Source organism: Leptopilina boulardi, unplaced genomic scaffold (genome assembly GCF_019393585.1).
Source record: "Leptopilina boulardi isolate dan_hultmark-lab unplaced genomic scaffold, ZJU_Lbou_2.1 LbouV2_302, whole genome shotgun sequence".
Taxonomy (NCBI): Eukaryota; Metazoa; Arthropoda; class Insecta; order Hymenoptera; family Figitidae; genus Leptopilina; species Leptopilina boulardi.
Genome location: NW_026137866.1, coordinates 2133595 through 2148819, shown reverse-complemented (window position 1 = coordinate 2148819; position 15225 = coordinate 2133595). Strand labels below are relative to the sequence as shown.

The 15225-nt window shown below is 26.3% G+C and overlaps 4 protein-coding genes across 5 annotated transcripts; 2 read left to right on the top strand and 2 right to left on the bottom strand.

The window, feature by feature from the left end:
- The first annotated feature begins 1292 nt into the window (after positions 1-1292).
- LOC127282697 (uncharacterized) lies at positions 1293-2458 on the top strand. Its single transcript, XM_051307123.1, has 4 exons — positions 1293-1632; positions 1860-1965; positions 2065-2178; positions 2252-2458. The coding sequence occupies exons 1-4, from the start codon at positions 1403-1405 to the stop codon at positions 2417-2419; spliced, it is 618 nt and encodes a 205-aa protein (XP_051163080.1). The 5' UTR covers positions 1293-1402; the 3' UTR covers positions 2420-2458.
- A 330-nt stretch (positions 2459-2788) lies between these two features.
- Positions 2789-5056, top strand: LOC127282696 (facilitated trehalose transporter Tret1-like). Its single transcript, XM_051307122.1, has 2 exons — positions 2789-3099; positions 3702-5056. Exons 1-2 carry the CDS (start codon positions 3021-3023, stop codon positions 5054-5056), a joined length of 1434 nt encoding a protein of 477 aa, XP_051163079.1. The 5' UTR covers positions 2789-3020.
- Positions 4915-11001, bottom strand: LOC127282695 (RNA-binding protein 45). 2 transcript variants are annotated; one of them, XR_007843236.1, is made up of 7 exons: positions 10390-11001; positions 9219-9333; positions 8333-9144; positions 8036-8265; positions 6927-7067; positions 5123-5237; positions 4915-5061 (listed from the first exon to the last, which is right to left on the bottom strand). XR_007843236.1 is itself a non-coding variant. In XM_051307121.1 (6 exons), the coding sequence occupies exons 1-5, from the start codon at positions 10583-10585 to the stop codon at positions 6954-6956; spliced, it is 1467 nt and encodes a 488-aa protein (XP_051163078.1). In that variant the 5' UTR covers positions 10586-11001; the 3' UTR covers positions 5468-6772; positions 6927-6953. The 2 variants fall into 2 exon arrangements, 1 of the variants encoding a protein (XP_051163078.1); XM_051307121.1 differs by lacking the exons at positions 4915-5061; positions 5123-5237 and adding an exon at positions 5468-6772.
- A 1219-nt stretch (positions 11002-12220) lies between these two features.
- On the bottom strand, positions 12221-15152 carry LOC127282826 (6-phosphogluconate dehydrogenase, decarboxylating). The gene is made up of 5 exons (XM_051307337.1): positions 14981-15152; positions 13861-14084; positions 13545-13789; positions 12851-13476; positions 12221-12783 (listed from the first exon to the last, which is right to left on the bottom strand). Exons 1-5 carry the CDS (start codon positions 14989-14991, stop codon positions 12441-12443), a joined length of 1449 nt encoding a protein of 482 aa, XP_051163294.1. The 5' UTR covers positions 14992-15152; the 3' UTR covers positions 12221-12440.
- Positions 15153-15225: the final 73 nt, after the last annotated feature.

The following is a 15225-nucleotide window of genomic DNA, read 5'->3' as shown; positions in this document are numbered from 1 at the left end:
TACTTTTGACAGCTTTTGACAATAAGCGAATTAAACATACCTGTTTTATATTAAAATTAAAGAAAAAAACCCGGATAAAATATATAAAAATAATTTTAAAAAATAGAAATTGTCAATTAGGAATATAACCTCAAAATTACTTTTGACAGCTTTTGACAATAAGCGAATTAAACATACCTGTTTTATATTAAAATTAAAGAAAAAAAACCCGGATAAAATATATAAAATTAAAAAAAAAAATAGAAATTATCAATTAGGAATATAACCTCAAAATTACTTTTGACAGCTTTTGACAAGCAAATTAAACATGTAATAAAAATCAGATCAAAAGATGGTCCAAACATAATTATACACAACTTTTTAATTTATGCAAACTTACCAATTAACAGCAAATTTCCTCCAGTGCAGATACAGTTTCAATAGCCCATTAGCTTTCAGAGATCCCTCTTCTGGATTAGGAACCAATTTTGAGAAATTTGGCACCTAACCTTACAAAGAGACCGAAAACTAAAAGGCCCGAAACAAAACTTCCCTTTGTTTCACTAATTAACACCATTTAAGCTGCAAAACAAATACGTTCTATTATTTAGCAATTATCACCAAGTGTGGCGACAAGACGCCATTTTGGAAAAATGTCGCAAATTGTTGTTGATTGGCTAAATATGTCGTCAATTGTCTCGACAAACAACTTTAAACAAAAAAAATTATAATGTTATATTTACCTGTATTTCTTTAAAAAAAATTCCTGTAAATAAGAGAAATGTGCAAGGAAAATTATTCAAAGGTACAAACAAGTACCAACAGCAGCGACGTGAGTACGCAATGGCGAACGAACAGGAAATGACCTCGGTGGTTGGAGGGGGATACACAATTAATTTTCTTGACGATTTATATACAAATAATTTACTAATAAATATCATTAAAAATTACATAAATATGATAAAAATCTAATTAAATAATTATCTTCTTTTAAAACTTCTCTAAAATAATTAAAATTGACAATAAATAAAAGCGGAAGTTCATCCATTGCATGATGGGAAATTTCTCTATGTTCTTTTGAGACTTTCTATTGGTCGATTATTCAACCAATAGAAATTTAGTATTCAAATTCAAATTTTCTAATTATTACATACAAAAAACTTATATTCATAAAAAATTAGTGAAAAAGAATAATTATTAATAAAATAATTAAATAATTATTTTTCAGAAAAAACATTTTATATCGTATTTATTATTAAACAAAAAACTAACACAATTAACAAAGAAATGTCAAAAAAAAACTGAATAAAAACAACCTATAAATATGTTTAATTAAAATATCTAATTAAATTAATAAAATCAAAAATAGAAGAATGTAAAAACTAATAAATTAGAAAGTTTTTTTTAAAAAAGGCAAATAAAAATGGGACAGAAAAATATTTGTGATTGTCAGCAAATTGTTCAATATCAGAGAATTTCAGGAAGACTTCAACGAATAGAAGGAATTTCAATTAAAAGAAAAATTAAAAAATATAATTTATTAAAATTTTGTCACCTATATTTTATTCTTAGTTTGATTATAATTCCTCCTTGTATATTCTTTGCTTATTCTATTTTTCCCTATCCACTTCCTGCCTCTTGTACCGTAAAATGGTAGTATAATTTATCACCCTTTTATAAATTTTAATAAATAAATAATAATTTTAAAAAAAAGATAATAATTTATAATTATTCTAAAAATTGTTTTCAAATAAAAATTTAATCAAAATTTTTTTAATTTATTTAATCTGAAAATTAAAATAAAAAAAAACCCTTTTACAATTGATTTTGAATATATAATTTTTATTTGAAATCATTTTATTTGAAAATAAATTTTTTAGGATATTTAAAGAACCTTGTATTCATGTGATTCAACGATTAAGATGGCAGATACTGAAAAAATCATCTCACGATTGTGGTACAAATGGACGAAGATGTTCATATTCTGTAATAATATAAAATTTTATCAAAAAAAAAAAAATTATAATTAATTTTGTTATTTAATAATCTTATTACATTAATGTTTATCAAATAAAACAATTTTAGTTGAAAAAATCCGATGACAATGTAATAATAGCAAATAGAATTTCACCTATTTATACAATTAATATAATTAAAATATTATTTGAAGAAGGAACCGATAAAAGTTGTACAGCCATCGTGAGTCTTATTTTATTTAACAAAAAAAAAAATTTTAATTTAAATTTAAAAAAAAATTTTTTTATATCTTTAGGGAAAATCTGAATCAAATGAATTTTTACTGTTTGATCACGGTGATAATTATTGTAATCTTCGAACTTTAATCAAGGAAGCAAATTTTGTCAGAGATCGTGAATTTAAAGAAATAACAACTAATTCAATTTGTACTCAAGTTAATATGGTTGTTTGTCAATTATTATAATTAATAATTAGATAAATAAAATTAATTTCAAACTAGAAATCCTTTACTTTTAGTTTACTTAATAAAATTTCTTTAAAAATACTATTTAGAAAAAAAATTACAAAATAGTAAATTTAAATTCAATTTAAGGCGTAAAAAAATAAAAAAAAAATTTCTTAATTATTTTTTGTAGAAAAATATTAATTTTTCTAAATTTATCAATTCTTTCGTTCTTAAATTTCTTGTTATATCCTTTCGAATATTGTGATCACACTTTCCCTTCCAAGCAATGCTTTTTTTTTTTCTTTCCTTATTTGCATAAGAAACACATACTCCAGTCAAGAATTTCCAGTATCGTCCGAGGCATTCTGAAATAAGAAACATCTCATGTTAAGTAAATGTAATTAATTAAAAAGTACATTTAAATAAAAAGATAACATCTTCTAAATATTTGTTTAATTTAATTTTTGTAATTTATAAATTAAAAAATTTTTAAGATTTTTATTTATAAAAAATGAAAAATCATTTGAATATTCATTAATTAAAGAATACTTTTAAAATAATTGTGCAAATTTTCTAAAACATTTAAATTTAAAACAAAGAACTAGTGTTAAAAAAAAATATGTGTGATCCTGACAATGCTGATAAAAAACAATCATCAAATGGAGGGACATTACTTCAATATACAGCTGCAATTAGTGGTAATTTATTTAATTATCAATTAAATCTATATTAAATTAAAAAATAATTTAATGGAAATTCATAAAAAAAAAAAATTTTATTTTTATAAAAAAAAAATTGTGACTTATTAAATATTTTTATTTTACAAAACTTTCACATGGAACAAGTGTTTTCCGATTGATAATGAGAAAGCGAAATACTCAGGAAACGGGTACAATTTTATAAATAGAAACAAAGTGAAAACTCAATATTTTTTAATCATTTTAACTTCAATGTTATTTTCATTGAATTAATTTGTTAGATAATAATAATTAAAAATTAACTGAATTAGAAAGAAATTTTTTTTTATTTTTCAAAATAAAACCTTTTTTTTTATTAGTTTTCAAAAAAATTTAAATTAAAAATAAATTTTCTCTTAATTATTAATTTTAGTCAAATTTATTCCTGATGTTGAAAAAAAAAGATACGAAAAAAAGAACTAGAATTCTAATTTTAAAAATGAAAAGGTCACAACTATTCGAGTTTAAAATCGTACGATTATTCTTATTGTTAGTTCAATTGTATATAAAATTTAAAAAAAAAATTGTATATTTACAGTAATAAAAATTAATTTTCTTCTTAGCATCATTGACAATGGCGGGTACTGCAACGTGTATAGCATGGTCAACATCAGCAATTCCACATCTCAAGAGTGAAAATTCCAAAATACAAATCACCGAAATGCAAGGATCTTTAATTGCATCATTAAATTATATTGGAATGATTGTTGGCTTTGCATCAAGTCCATTTTTGATGGATCGTCTTGGTCGTAAATTGAGTCTTATTTTAGTTGGCCTCTCACAAATAGTTGGTTGGCTATTAATTAATCAATCACAATCGGTTCATGCTCTCTATATTGCTCGTATAATATCGGGAATTAGTGATTTTAGTTTTATAGTTTCAATGATTTATGCTGGCGAGATAGCTGATAAAAAAATTCGTGGAACACTTTCGTCAATACAAATACTTTCATTTTCCCTTGGTATTTTTTATATGATCACAATTGGCGCTTTTCTTTCATATGAAACAGTTAATAAATTAGGTTTTTTAATTCCAATTATTTTTCTCATTACATTTGCATTTATGCCTGAAACACCATATTATTTATTGATTCGTGGACGTGATGATGAGGCAATAAATACATTGATGAAATTAAAAAATACTGACAATAAAGATGATATAAAACTTGATTTAGAAAGAATGAAAGCGGCAATTGTTGAGAGTCGAGAAAATTGTAAAAGTAGTTTTCATGAACTTTACAGTACAAGTGGATGTCGACGAAGTTTTCTTGCTTTATTATTTCTCAAAGTGACAAAACAACTTTCGGGAATAACTGCAATTGTTGTTTATGGTCAAGAAATATTGAATCAATCGGGATTTTCTTTGGAATCAAAATATTTAATAGTTATTCTCTGTGCGGGAAAAGTATTTTCCGGAATTATAACAACAAGTCTTATCGATATATTGGGAAGGAAAATAATTCTTTTGATCTCAGCTTTTGGAACTTGTTTAGCATTAACTGTGGTTGGTTTCTTTTTTTTTCTTCAAAATTATCTGAAAATTGATTGCACTACATTTAATTGGTTGCCATTTGTTGGTCTAATGATTCATGTAATTACATTTAATATTGGACTTGCTCACGTACCTGCTGTATTTGTTGGTGAAGTATTTTCAATTAAAGTCAAAGTTCTCGCTGCTTCATTTGCATTAACAGCTGAGGCATTCGTTGGTTTTCTCATCATTGTCAATTTTATACCAATGACCGAAACTATTGGAATTTATGGAACTTTTTGGTTCTTTGCTGTTATGTGTCTTATTGGTCCAATTATCAGTAATTTAATTGTTCCAGAAACAAAAGGAAAATATTTGGAGGATATTCAAATTCAAATTCAAAGAAGAAGCTCGCGACTTGCCATGAAACCATTGTTGTTCAAGTGAATTATCTGAAATAAATATAAATTTTAGTGTCTTAAAATTTTTAATATAATTACAATTTTTATTTACCTGGAAAATATATTTTCAATGTTTTATAAACTTTTTATTTGTAGTAAAGTATATAAAATAATTTTCCTAAACGCTAGGAATTATCACAGTCATCAGGTACTGGTTTTCTCATTGTCTGAAAATATAAAAACAAAATTGTATTATTTCATGAAAAATTAATTTAATAAAAAAAAAAAATAAATAGAAAAAATTTGTTTGAAAATTCTTTTATACCAAATAAGTAAGTAAAAGTCCTTGTTAAATTTTGAGTTCATAATTGTGTATATATTTGAATGCAGTGTCTGTTACAGTCACCTGAGACCACTCGCTGTATACAGTCACAAAAAAGTAAATGTCTATATCGCATTTTTTTTTTTTTTTTATTTTTTTTATTAATATATAGCAAAAATGGGTCCATCACAGATTGTTGACATCGCAAATATATTTCGAAATTTTTTTTCGTAAATTAACACAATACAAACTATATCATACTTCAGATTGTGTCGAAAACAAAAATTGTACATTTTTTTTTTTCAAGTGTAAAATAACGTTCATTGATGTACCTATATATGTGAATGAATATCATATCAATAATGTATATTGATCGCGTTTTATCCGAAATAAAAGCAAAATTATAATATATATTTATACAGATATTTTTGGAAATATATATATATATATTTTTTTTTTAATATGTCGCTTGCATTTAATTATCTTATTTGTTTCTTCGCGAAATATACTTGACAAGTACAAAGAAACGAATCTATTTACAAATTAAACATTAAAAAAAGTGTGCGGATCTCAAGAGCATGATATATTTCCAAAAAAAAAAAAAAAAATAAATAAAATTTCCTGTGGAAAATATGATGCAATCAAGAGGAGGTATAAATGTGTAAATCAATTCATTTTGTTAATTCAAATCCTTCGCAATATTATTGAAAAATAAACAAAAAAAATTTTGCCCAAAAATTGTCGATTCAATAAAATAATTTTGATCATATTTCGATACAATAGTATGTGATTCTTTTTTTTAAAGATCAAAATTCACATCAAGTTTGAAATATTCAAAAAAAAGAAGTATTAATAAAATTGCCAATCACATAATAACGTATCTGCGTGGGATGAAATTTTATAATGTCATCAATTTGAATTTGAAATTTGAACAGTGAGTCACTGTGGATTTTTTTAAAATAAATCCTTGCTTTCATAATATTAAGAAAAAAACTAATTCTAAAGGTATATTTTATTTCTTAAAAGTTTGTGCTAAAAAATTTTTTGTTTTAAAACAAAAATTAAAAATAAGAAAACAATTTCCTTTATTTTCAAAATGATAATTTACCATTAAAATTATGATTTTGTAAATATTTAATTTAATAATTTACATTTTATAAATGTAGAATTATATCGCACACACTTTTGAGAATTATACCATTTAAAAAAAAAAAAGAAAAAAAAAGTGGGGGGGTCCAGTGAAGAGTGTAAAAAGACAAGGTTTAAAGTAATGTAACGTAAAGGTTTTCAGTGATGGAGATGTAACAAACTATGAATGACTGTTAAATTAGGTAGTTGGAGTAGTTTTCCTTGGTTCCAGGCCCAACGAAGTCAAGTGTCTTTATAATTCGTCTCAATTATTTTTTGTTGCGTGCGTCCAGCTTGTGTATACCAGTCAGTCTGTGAAGACAAATAGAAAAATTACATTTTTCCTTAATTTCCATTGAGAAAAAAGAAACAAACGTCGAAGATATTAAAAAAAAAAAAATAGTCTTGACATAAATATTAATTTTTTTTTTCAGTTTTCGTTCGTCATCTCTCGGAATTTACTTACGTTACATGAAAAAAAATAGCAAGACATTTAGTGTTCATCCTCATCCATTCTCAATCGCTTCCTTCGATCCTCGCCCACATTTCTCTCCTCGGCCTCCAATACTTTCCATCTAGAGCCACATATTTCCTGTCCATGAAGATTCTGAAAATAGTTAAATTTTAAGAAATAATTTTTATTTATTAAATTTTTTTAAGGGGTTAGGGGTAGTCAGAATTTTCAAAAAATCAAATTTTTTTTTTTTGCATTTTCGTTAAGTAAAATATCTTAAAAATAATCTCTGAAAATTTCAAGTTAATCCGATAATTCGTTTTTAAGTTATTCGACAAATAACAAAGAGAGCTCGGGCCTTTTAAAGCGCTCGGGAGCGCTTGCAGCTAGTGTCAGCTGCAAGAAATCGGCTTTTAGGGTTCTATTGTCATCGATGAACTTAGACTTGGGTATATGTAGTAGTACCTAAATTAATATGGCCCAGGAATAGATGACTCGGTGTAAGTAATTTAATAATTCGTTTTTTTGTACGTAAATCTAGTGTGAAACTAAACGCGTTTTTCTCAAAACTATGTTTTTTGAACTGGTGACAACTATAACTCGAAAACCGCTCAGTCGATTTTAATGAAATTTATACAGCTTTTAGAATACATAATAAACTCGGGCCTGATCGAAGGATTTTTTTTTTTTTGAAAAATTTCGATTTTTTAAGACCAATTAACTGTTGATTTTTTCCCAAAAATCTAGACAAAAATTTCCTGAGGCCGCCATTTTGTTAATTTTTGAAAAAAAAAAAAATCCTTCGATCAGGCCCAGGATTATTTATTTATAAAACTAATTTTTTTTATCCGATTGATTTCTGATTAATCTCCAAGGACTTATGATTGTCACCGCAAGGACCTTTTTTTGGAACTGGGTTAACACAAACAGCTGTAACTTCGGAAATAAAAATTTTTTTTTTTTTAAATTTTCGTGACTTCAAGTCAAAACATTGTTTAATAATACCATATTACTACTTTTGTAAAATAAAATTATTTAATAGCAAAAAAAAATACTGAAAATTCTCATTTTTTCGTGCCTCTGACTACCCCTAACCCCTTAAACCAAAATAATAGATATACCTCTATTGCTTTATTAGCACTTTCAACGCTTGCATATTTTGCATAGCCACAATTTTTTCCCGGCAACATATAAACATCGATTAGATTTCCAAATCTACAGAATGCATCTTTCATTGCATGAATCGGAGGAATTGGTGGACCACAAACGATGAAACATCTTTTTGCCACATCAGCATCGATACTTGCCATTGCTTGCGGAGGAGGCAATTTCAATAGCGATGAATCGAAAGCTGTAAAAAATTTAATACTTTAAATATTTATTAAAATAAAATGTTTATTAAAAGAAATAATACATACAAGGAGCAGTTAATCCAGCTGCTTGAATTAATGAGGTAGCTTGTGCAATTGTTTCTGCCAAATGAACTAAATCTGTTCTTGCATTTGCGAGACCACCAAGATTTGAGCCACCGGGTTTTAATTGATTTTTTGACGATGGAGCACTACTCATATCGGGTTTAACAATCATTCTATGTCCCGGTGGATATTCGAAACCATGAAACTTTTCTCGCGCATATGCCGCCGCGTTGGGATTTAAATAGGCAACAGTTACTTGACCCCTTGGCATTCTATACCTCATGTCTGTTTTCAAGCTACAATAATCTAAACCCGGTACAATGTCAAATAATTTCCACAATTGATCTTGATTTAATGCCGGATGTGCAATTACTTGTAATCTTGTGTAACCTTCATTATTTGGATAATTGGCAGCAATTTCAAGGCTAATGCTACTTTTACCAAAATTTGATGAACCATAACCACCACCACCACCACCTCCACCCATATTATCATATGATACTGAGAGACCATTACTATATTTTGAATCGTTATGATCGGGTTTTGGTTTTTTTGGCTCAGCAAAAACAGCTTTATATTTTCGATCACATTCCTCAAATGCTTTAGCGGCACTCGATACCTTTCTAAATTTCACGTAACCAAAACCTTTTGATTCATTTGTATTTCTATCCTTTACCACTGTTGCATATTCAATTGCTCCAAATTTTGAAAATTCTTGCTGTAATTCAGTGTCGGTCATTGATTTCGGTAAAACACAAAATAATCGTACCCATCGTTCCTCTTCGTTTGTCTCACGTACCGATCCTTGATCTCGACTGAAAGAAAGAAAATTAATTTTTTTCTACGAAACAAATATTCGTAAAAATATATTTTTTTTTTGTAAACCTACTTGGAGGCAATCATGACTTTTATTGGACGTCCCACGGAACCCAACATTTTACCGTTCATCTCCTCAAGGGCACAGGCAGCTTCCGATGTTTTCGAAAATTTAATATAAGTCACGCCTGTAAAAAAAAAAATTATCAGATCATATAATTTATTCCTTTTTCGCAAATTATAAATAAAATTCATTTTTCCAATAGGGAAAAAAATCAACTAAAATATAATAAAAAAAAGGAATAAAAAAATTTTAATTATTTTTTTATCAAATAAAGCCTAAAAATGTTTGTTATGACTTAAGGATATATTTATAGAAACCAAAGATGATTTTAGCACAAGTACCAAACACGTGGAAGTTGAAAATCATGTGTAGAGACACGATATATATTAATAGCTTTTTTGAAGAAAGTTCAAATCAAAGCATGTGGTACGTATTCAGTTTTCAAACTTTAAAATATTAATTTTTAAAATCAATTGCAAAATTTTGAAAATAAAATTTTACTTTTAAGTTAAATAATAATTTTTTAAACACAAAAAAGTAACTAAATAGATTAGTACTAGAAAAAAAAATCTATCCGGATAATAAATTATTCCATTCTAATACAGTTAAACTAATAAGATTATATCTCTATAATATTTCAGCTCGCGATTTGTTATTTTTGAAAATATTATTTCAGATCTAAATAAATTAACAGAAGAATAAAATTACCTCTACCTAAAAATAATGAAACATTAATTTATAATTAATAATGCCTCACAGAAATTAGAAATCGTGCAAAATTTTCGATCTTTTTTATTTAAATCGCTAAAAAAGAGAAATCTCAATATTCAAAAGATTAAAATTCTTCACTTTAAAAAAATAGGGTAAAAATTTATGCGAACGTGATCAGTAATAATAATTCTTTTTTCTTCACAATCAGCCGGTGAAACTTTTGTTATCTTCAATTTTATCTACCATACTAAAAAAAAAAAAAAAAAACACGAATACAATTGTGAGAGTTATCGAATATATGATTAAAAAGAGAAGCGCGTAACAGCAACAATCAATTATGTAATGAGAAAGAAGTAATTAATTATTTACAATAGAATGAAAATGAATAAAACGAAGAGAAAATATTTATCGATTAGGAGTTTAAGGGTAAAGACAAGTTTTTTTTTTTATATGTTGTATATATATATACCTTTATTTTCTCCTGTATTCCGATCCTTAACCACCCAAATATCTTCAATTTTGCCAAATTTCTCAAATGCCTTTCGAAGATCATCTTCCTCGAGACTTTTATGGCAAATAACAAATAAACGTGAATTAGGTGGATCATCATTTTTTGATCTTGGATCAGACGAATAATATGAATCTCTTTCCCTGTGATCGGCCATTTTGCAACTGAAGACGAGAAACCGAAAAGAGGCACACTGCGCCGGCGACTATATGTGGGAAACTTGAAGCGAAAACTACAATCTTATTTAACAGGACCGTATGAATATTTTCTCCTTTCTTTTTATTATTGAACTTCTTTTGCGTAATGTAAAACACACTTTATCTGATAAGATTGCGTATACCAACTTCTTTTTTTTTTTTTCGGAACAATTTCTAGGTTATGTTATATTTCTAATCCTTAAAACAAATGCATTTCTAAGTCATTCTCTTCATTATTATTGTTTTTTTCATTTGTTTAAATTATCTACACTAATTTCCAACTTTCTGTGATGCAAATTTTTCTCTTTATATTGTATATAAATTAAATAAACACCATTAAACACGAGAGTAAACAATCTGATTATTATTTTTGTGTAAAAAAAAATCAATAGAATGAGTATAGATACCGAATAGCATTTATGTAGAAAAAATAGCCTATAAACAGGGGCTAAATTTTAAAAAAAGGGGTGGAAAAATTTTTTTGAATTTTTTAAAATAAATATAATTGCAATTTAAATAGGAGGGAAATATTTGTAAAATTATATTCTATTTATTGCATCTTAAAAAAATATAGCGTTAATAAATTATTAAAATTTATAATATATAAAATGGTTTTTTTCAATAAAAATTTTATTTTCAATTAAAGATTTATGAAATACTAGTTTATAAAAATGTCATGCTCCAATATACGTCTTATGGTTCTGTGACTTTTCCTGTTACTTGAAAGAGAAAATGTGAATTTAATAATATGTTATAACAATATAATGATACTTTTCATATTCATCCATGTAAATCGTTTATTTTAGTTTCATTTTTTTTTTTATTAGGTATATTGTGACACAATTATTTTTCTACATAAAACATTTTTCAATTATATTAATTAATTTTTAAATTTATATATTATTAATTAATATTTTTTATTGATATGAATAATTTTTCATTGTTATTATTATTAAATTCTAATAATTTATAAAAAAAAAGAAAGCGTACGTAACTATAACAAAAAATTTTTAAAAGTAATTTTCCAGCACTTACCTGAAATAATGGTATCACAATTAAACACCGTTAGATTTAAGATCTCGACATTATTTGCCTCCAACCTTAATAAACAATAATCTCTAAAGTAAGAGGAGAAAAAGTTGTTCTACTTTTTTAAGATGACTGTAATTTTCATTAAAAAAAATATATAAAAATAAATTAACTATATAATTTCATACTTTTGTTAAAATTAACAATTTTTTCACCTAAAAAAAAGAGATTCAGGTGTGTCCGTTCCTGAAGAATATTTAATAATACCACAAAACAGGTTTCCACGTAACACGAATACCGTTTAATTTTTAAAAATATTATATTCATCATATATCCGCTCGCGATTTCCTAAACAAATCAAAAAACTAGAGAATTAAAATTAAATTAAATTAAAAACTTGTTTGAAAAAAAAAAATGTATCTCTTTTTGAATTCAATCAGTTACAGTTATTCATCTGTGAAGTAAACTTTCTCTTTTGCTTTTACTTTCAACGAAATATTCAAATAAACAGGAATTATAATTGAAAAATATTTTCAAAAATAATTTTATAAATTATTTCCATATAGTTCTTTTTTTTGAATTTTGTTTATTTTTAGTAAAAAATGAAATTTACCGAAAAACGAACAAAATCTTTGTACATTGCATAATATCTACATCTTATTCTATGTCATATCTTAATGAACGAATGGGATATGAAAATATTTTCTAGTTTTTTGAAAATTAAAATAGAATTTCCCTTGGGAATGTGGTAGAAAAAAAAAAACAAATTTCTCTCTATTGCAAATTTCATGCATCATATGTAGATGCAGAAACATTACCCCCATGACCTGTCCAATTGGTGTGAACAAATTTACCTTCCTCACCGAGAAGTTCATAAGTGTGCGCTCCAAAATAGTCACGTTGTGCTTGCAATAAATTTGCCGGAAGTTGAGCTGTTCGAAAACCATCATAGAAGGCTAAAGCAGTCGACAATGCAGGAGTTGGAATTCCAAGAGCGACGGCATTCGAGACAATAACTCTAACACTTCCTTGACAACGTTTCATGGCCTTTGCAAAGAAATCATCCAACAGCAAATTCGTTAATTTTGGATTTTTGTCAAAGGCTTGTTTAATATTTCCAAGAAAGGCACTGGAAAATAAAAAAAAAAACAATATAACAATGTAAAATTTAATATGAGAAAAAAAAAATAAATTACCTTCTGATGATACAACCACCTCGCCACATAAGAGCAATTCCACCGTAATTAAGATTCCAATTATGAATTTTCGCTGCCTCTCTGAGAAGCATAAAACCTTGAGCGTAGGAAATAATTTTCGCCGCATAAAGAGCATTTCCCAAATGTTCGAGAAAAACTTTTTTATCACCCTCATAGACATTATTTGGTCCAGCCAATACTGAACTTGCTTCAACTCTCTCGCTCTTTAATGCCGAAAGACATCTTCCAAATACTGATTCACCAATTAGAGTTACTGGAATTCCATAATCCAATGCAGCAATTGCTGTCCATTTTCCCGTTCCTTTTTGTCCAGCAGTATCACGAATTCTCTCCAAAAGATAACCTTTATCATCTTTATATTTAAGTATATCCCTTGTTATTTCAATGAGAAATGAATCCAAATCGCCTTTATTCCATTCGTCGAATGTTTTACTCATTTCCGCAGGTGTTAAACGAAGTCCATTTCTCATAATATGATAAGCCTCACAAATTATTTGCATATCACCATATTCAATTCCATTGTGTACCATTTTAACAAAATGTCCAGCACCAGTTTCTCCAACCCAATCACAACAAGGCTCCCCATCAGCTTTTGCACAAATTGCCTGAAAAAAAAGAAGATCGTTTCAAATTTTCCAAAAAAATTCTCCATTCTTTTGCGAGATTTTCTTACTTGAAAAATTGGTTTAATATGTGGCCATGCTTTTGGATTTCCTCCAGGCATCAATGATGGTCCATAACGTGCTCCATCTTCTCCGCCACTAACTCCACTTCCAACAAATAAAATACCCTTTTTTTCCAAATCCTGAGTTCGTCTCTGTGTGTCCTGATATTCGGAATTACCTCCATCGATTATAATATCTCCTTTAGATAAAAGTGGCACCAATTTCCCAATGAAATCATCAACAGCTGAACCGGCTGAAAATAAAATTTACAATTAATATATGAAATTGTTATAAAATCTTTAATTTTATAGAAAATAAAATTACCTTTAACAAGTAACATTACTCGTCGGGGTTTTTTCAATTTGCTGACCATTTCCTCTAAACTATAAGCGCCAACAATTTTTGTTCCCTTGGCTTCATTTTGAAGAAACGATGTAACTTTTTCTGTTGTACGATTGTAGGCACAAACAACAAATCCATGATCGTTCATGTTTAGAATTAAATTCTGGCCCATGACAGCCAAACCAATTAAGGCGATATCTGCTACTCTGAAAAGATATCATTTTTAATATTCAAATATAAAAATTTCTTTAAATAATTTAAATATTAATATAAATATTAATTAATATTAATATCAAACAAAATATCATATTTGAAAAATGTATTTAAAAAAAAGGGACGGAATTTTTTTAAAATTAAGTAATTTAAATGTTAGGATATAAAAAGATGATTAAAAAACAATTTTTCTTAGATTAGAACTAAAATTACTTTGAAATATTAAAATTTTCAATTACATAATAATAATAGCTTATAATGTATAAAATTCTTGAAAAGGCAGTAATAATAAAAAAAATGAATGTTTTTCATTATTACAAAGTGTTGAGATAAACTCTTTTGACGTCACTGTTTTAATAAATATATATATTAAACAAATCTAACTTGTTATAAAAAAATAAGTAGATAACTGTTTTCAATTCGTTTAAAATTGTCTTCAGAATTTTCTTTTTTAGAAATTATAAAAATCATCAAGAATTTTTTTAAAAAAAAACTATTCCTGAATATTATTGTCTATTGCTAATATTATTAAATCATTAATTAATACTATTAGATAAATTTATTATTAATAAATTAATTAAAATAATTAATAATAATAATTAACAATAATTAACAATAATAAATTTTACAGTAACATTAAATACAAAAATGTTATTTAAAAAAAAAAATCTAAAGGATTTAAAGTTTATAGGTTATATTAAAAAATTTATTTAAATTTTGAAAATTACTTATAGTCAACAAAAATATCAATTATTATGTAAATTTAAAAGTAAGAATGACTTGACATTTGATGAAAAGTTTGTTTCTTGGAGTAAGAAAATTTTTTGAATTATAACCTAAAAATTAATATTGAAATATTATTAATACAATTTGTTTATTTATTACTCACGGTTCTGTCATGATATTAAATAATTTGTGATAAATTTATAAATAAAATTTTCAAGTGACTTCCACAATATCAGAGCAACAAGTGTCCAACAACTTTAAATTGATGTTCACGTTCAAATGAATTTCGTCATTGTAATGAAGTTCCGTCATTAAATGTCTTCGGTCAGCAGACCTCAAATCAACCAATCGGAAACTATGCAAGGTCATTATTGCTTTCCATTTTCCGTTATATTTCATTATCTAGTC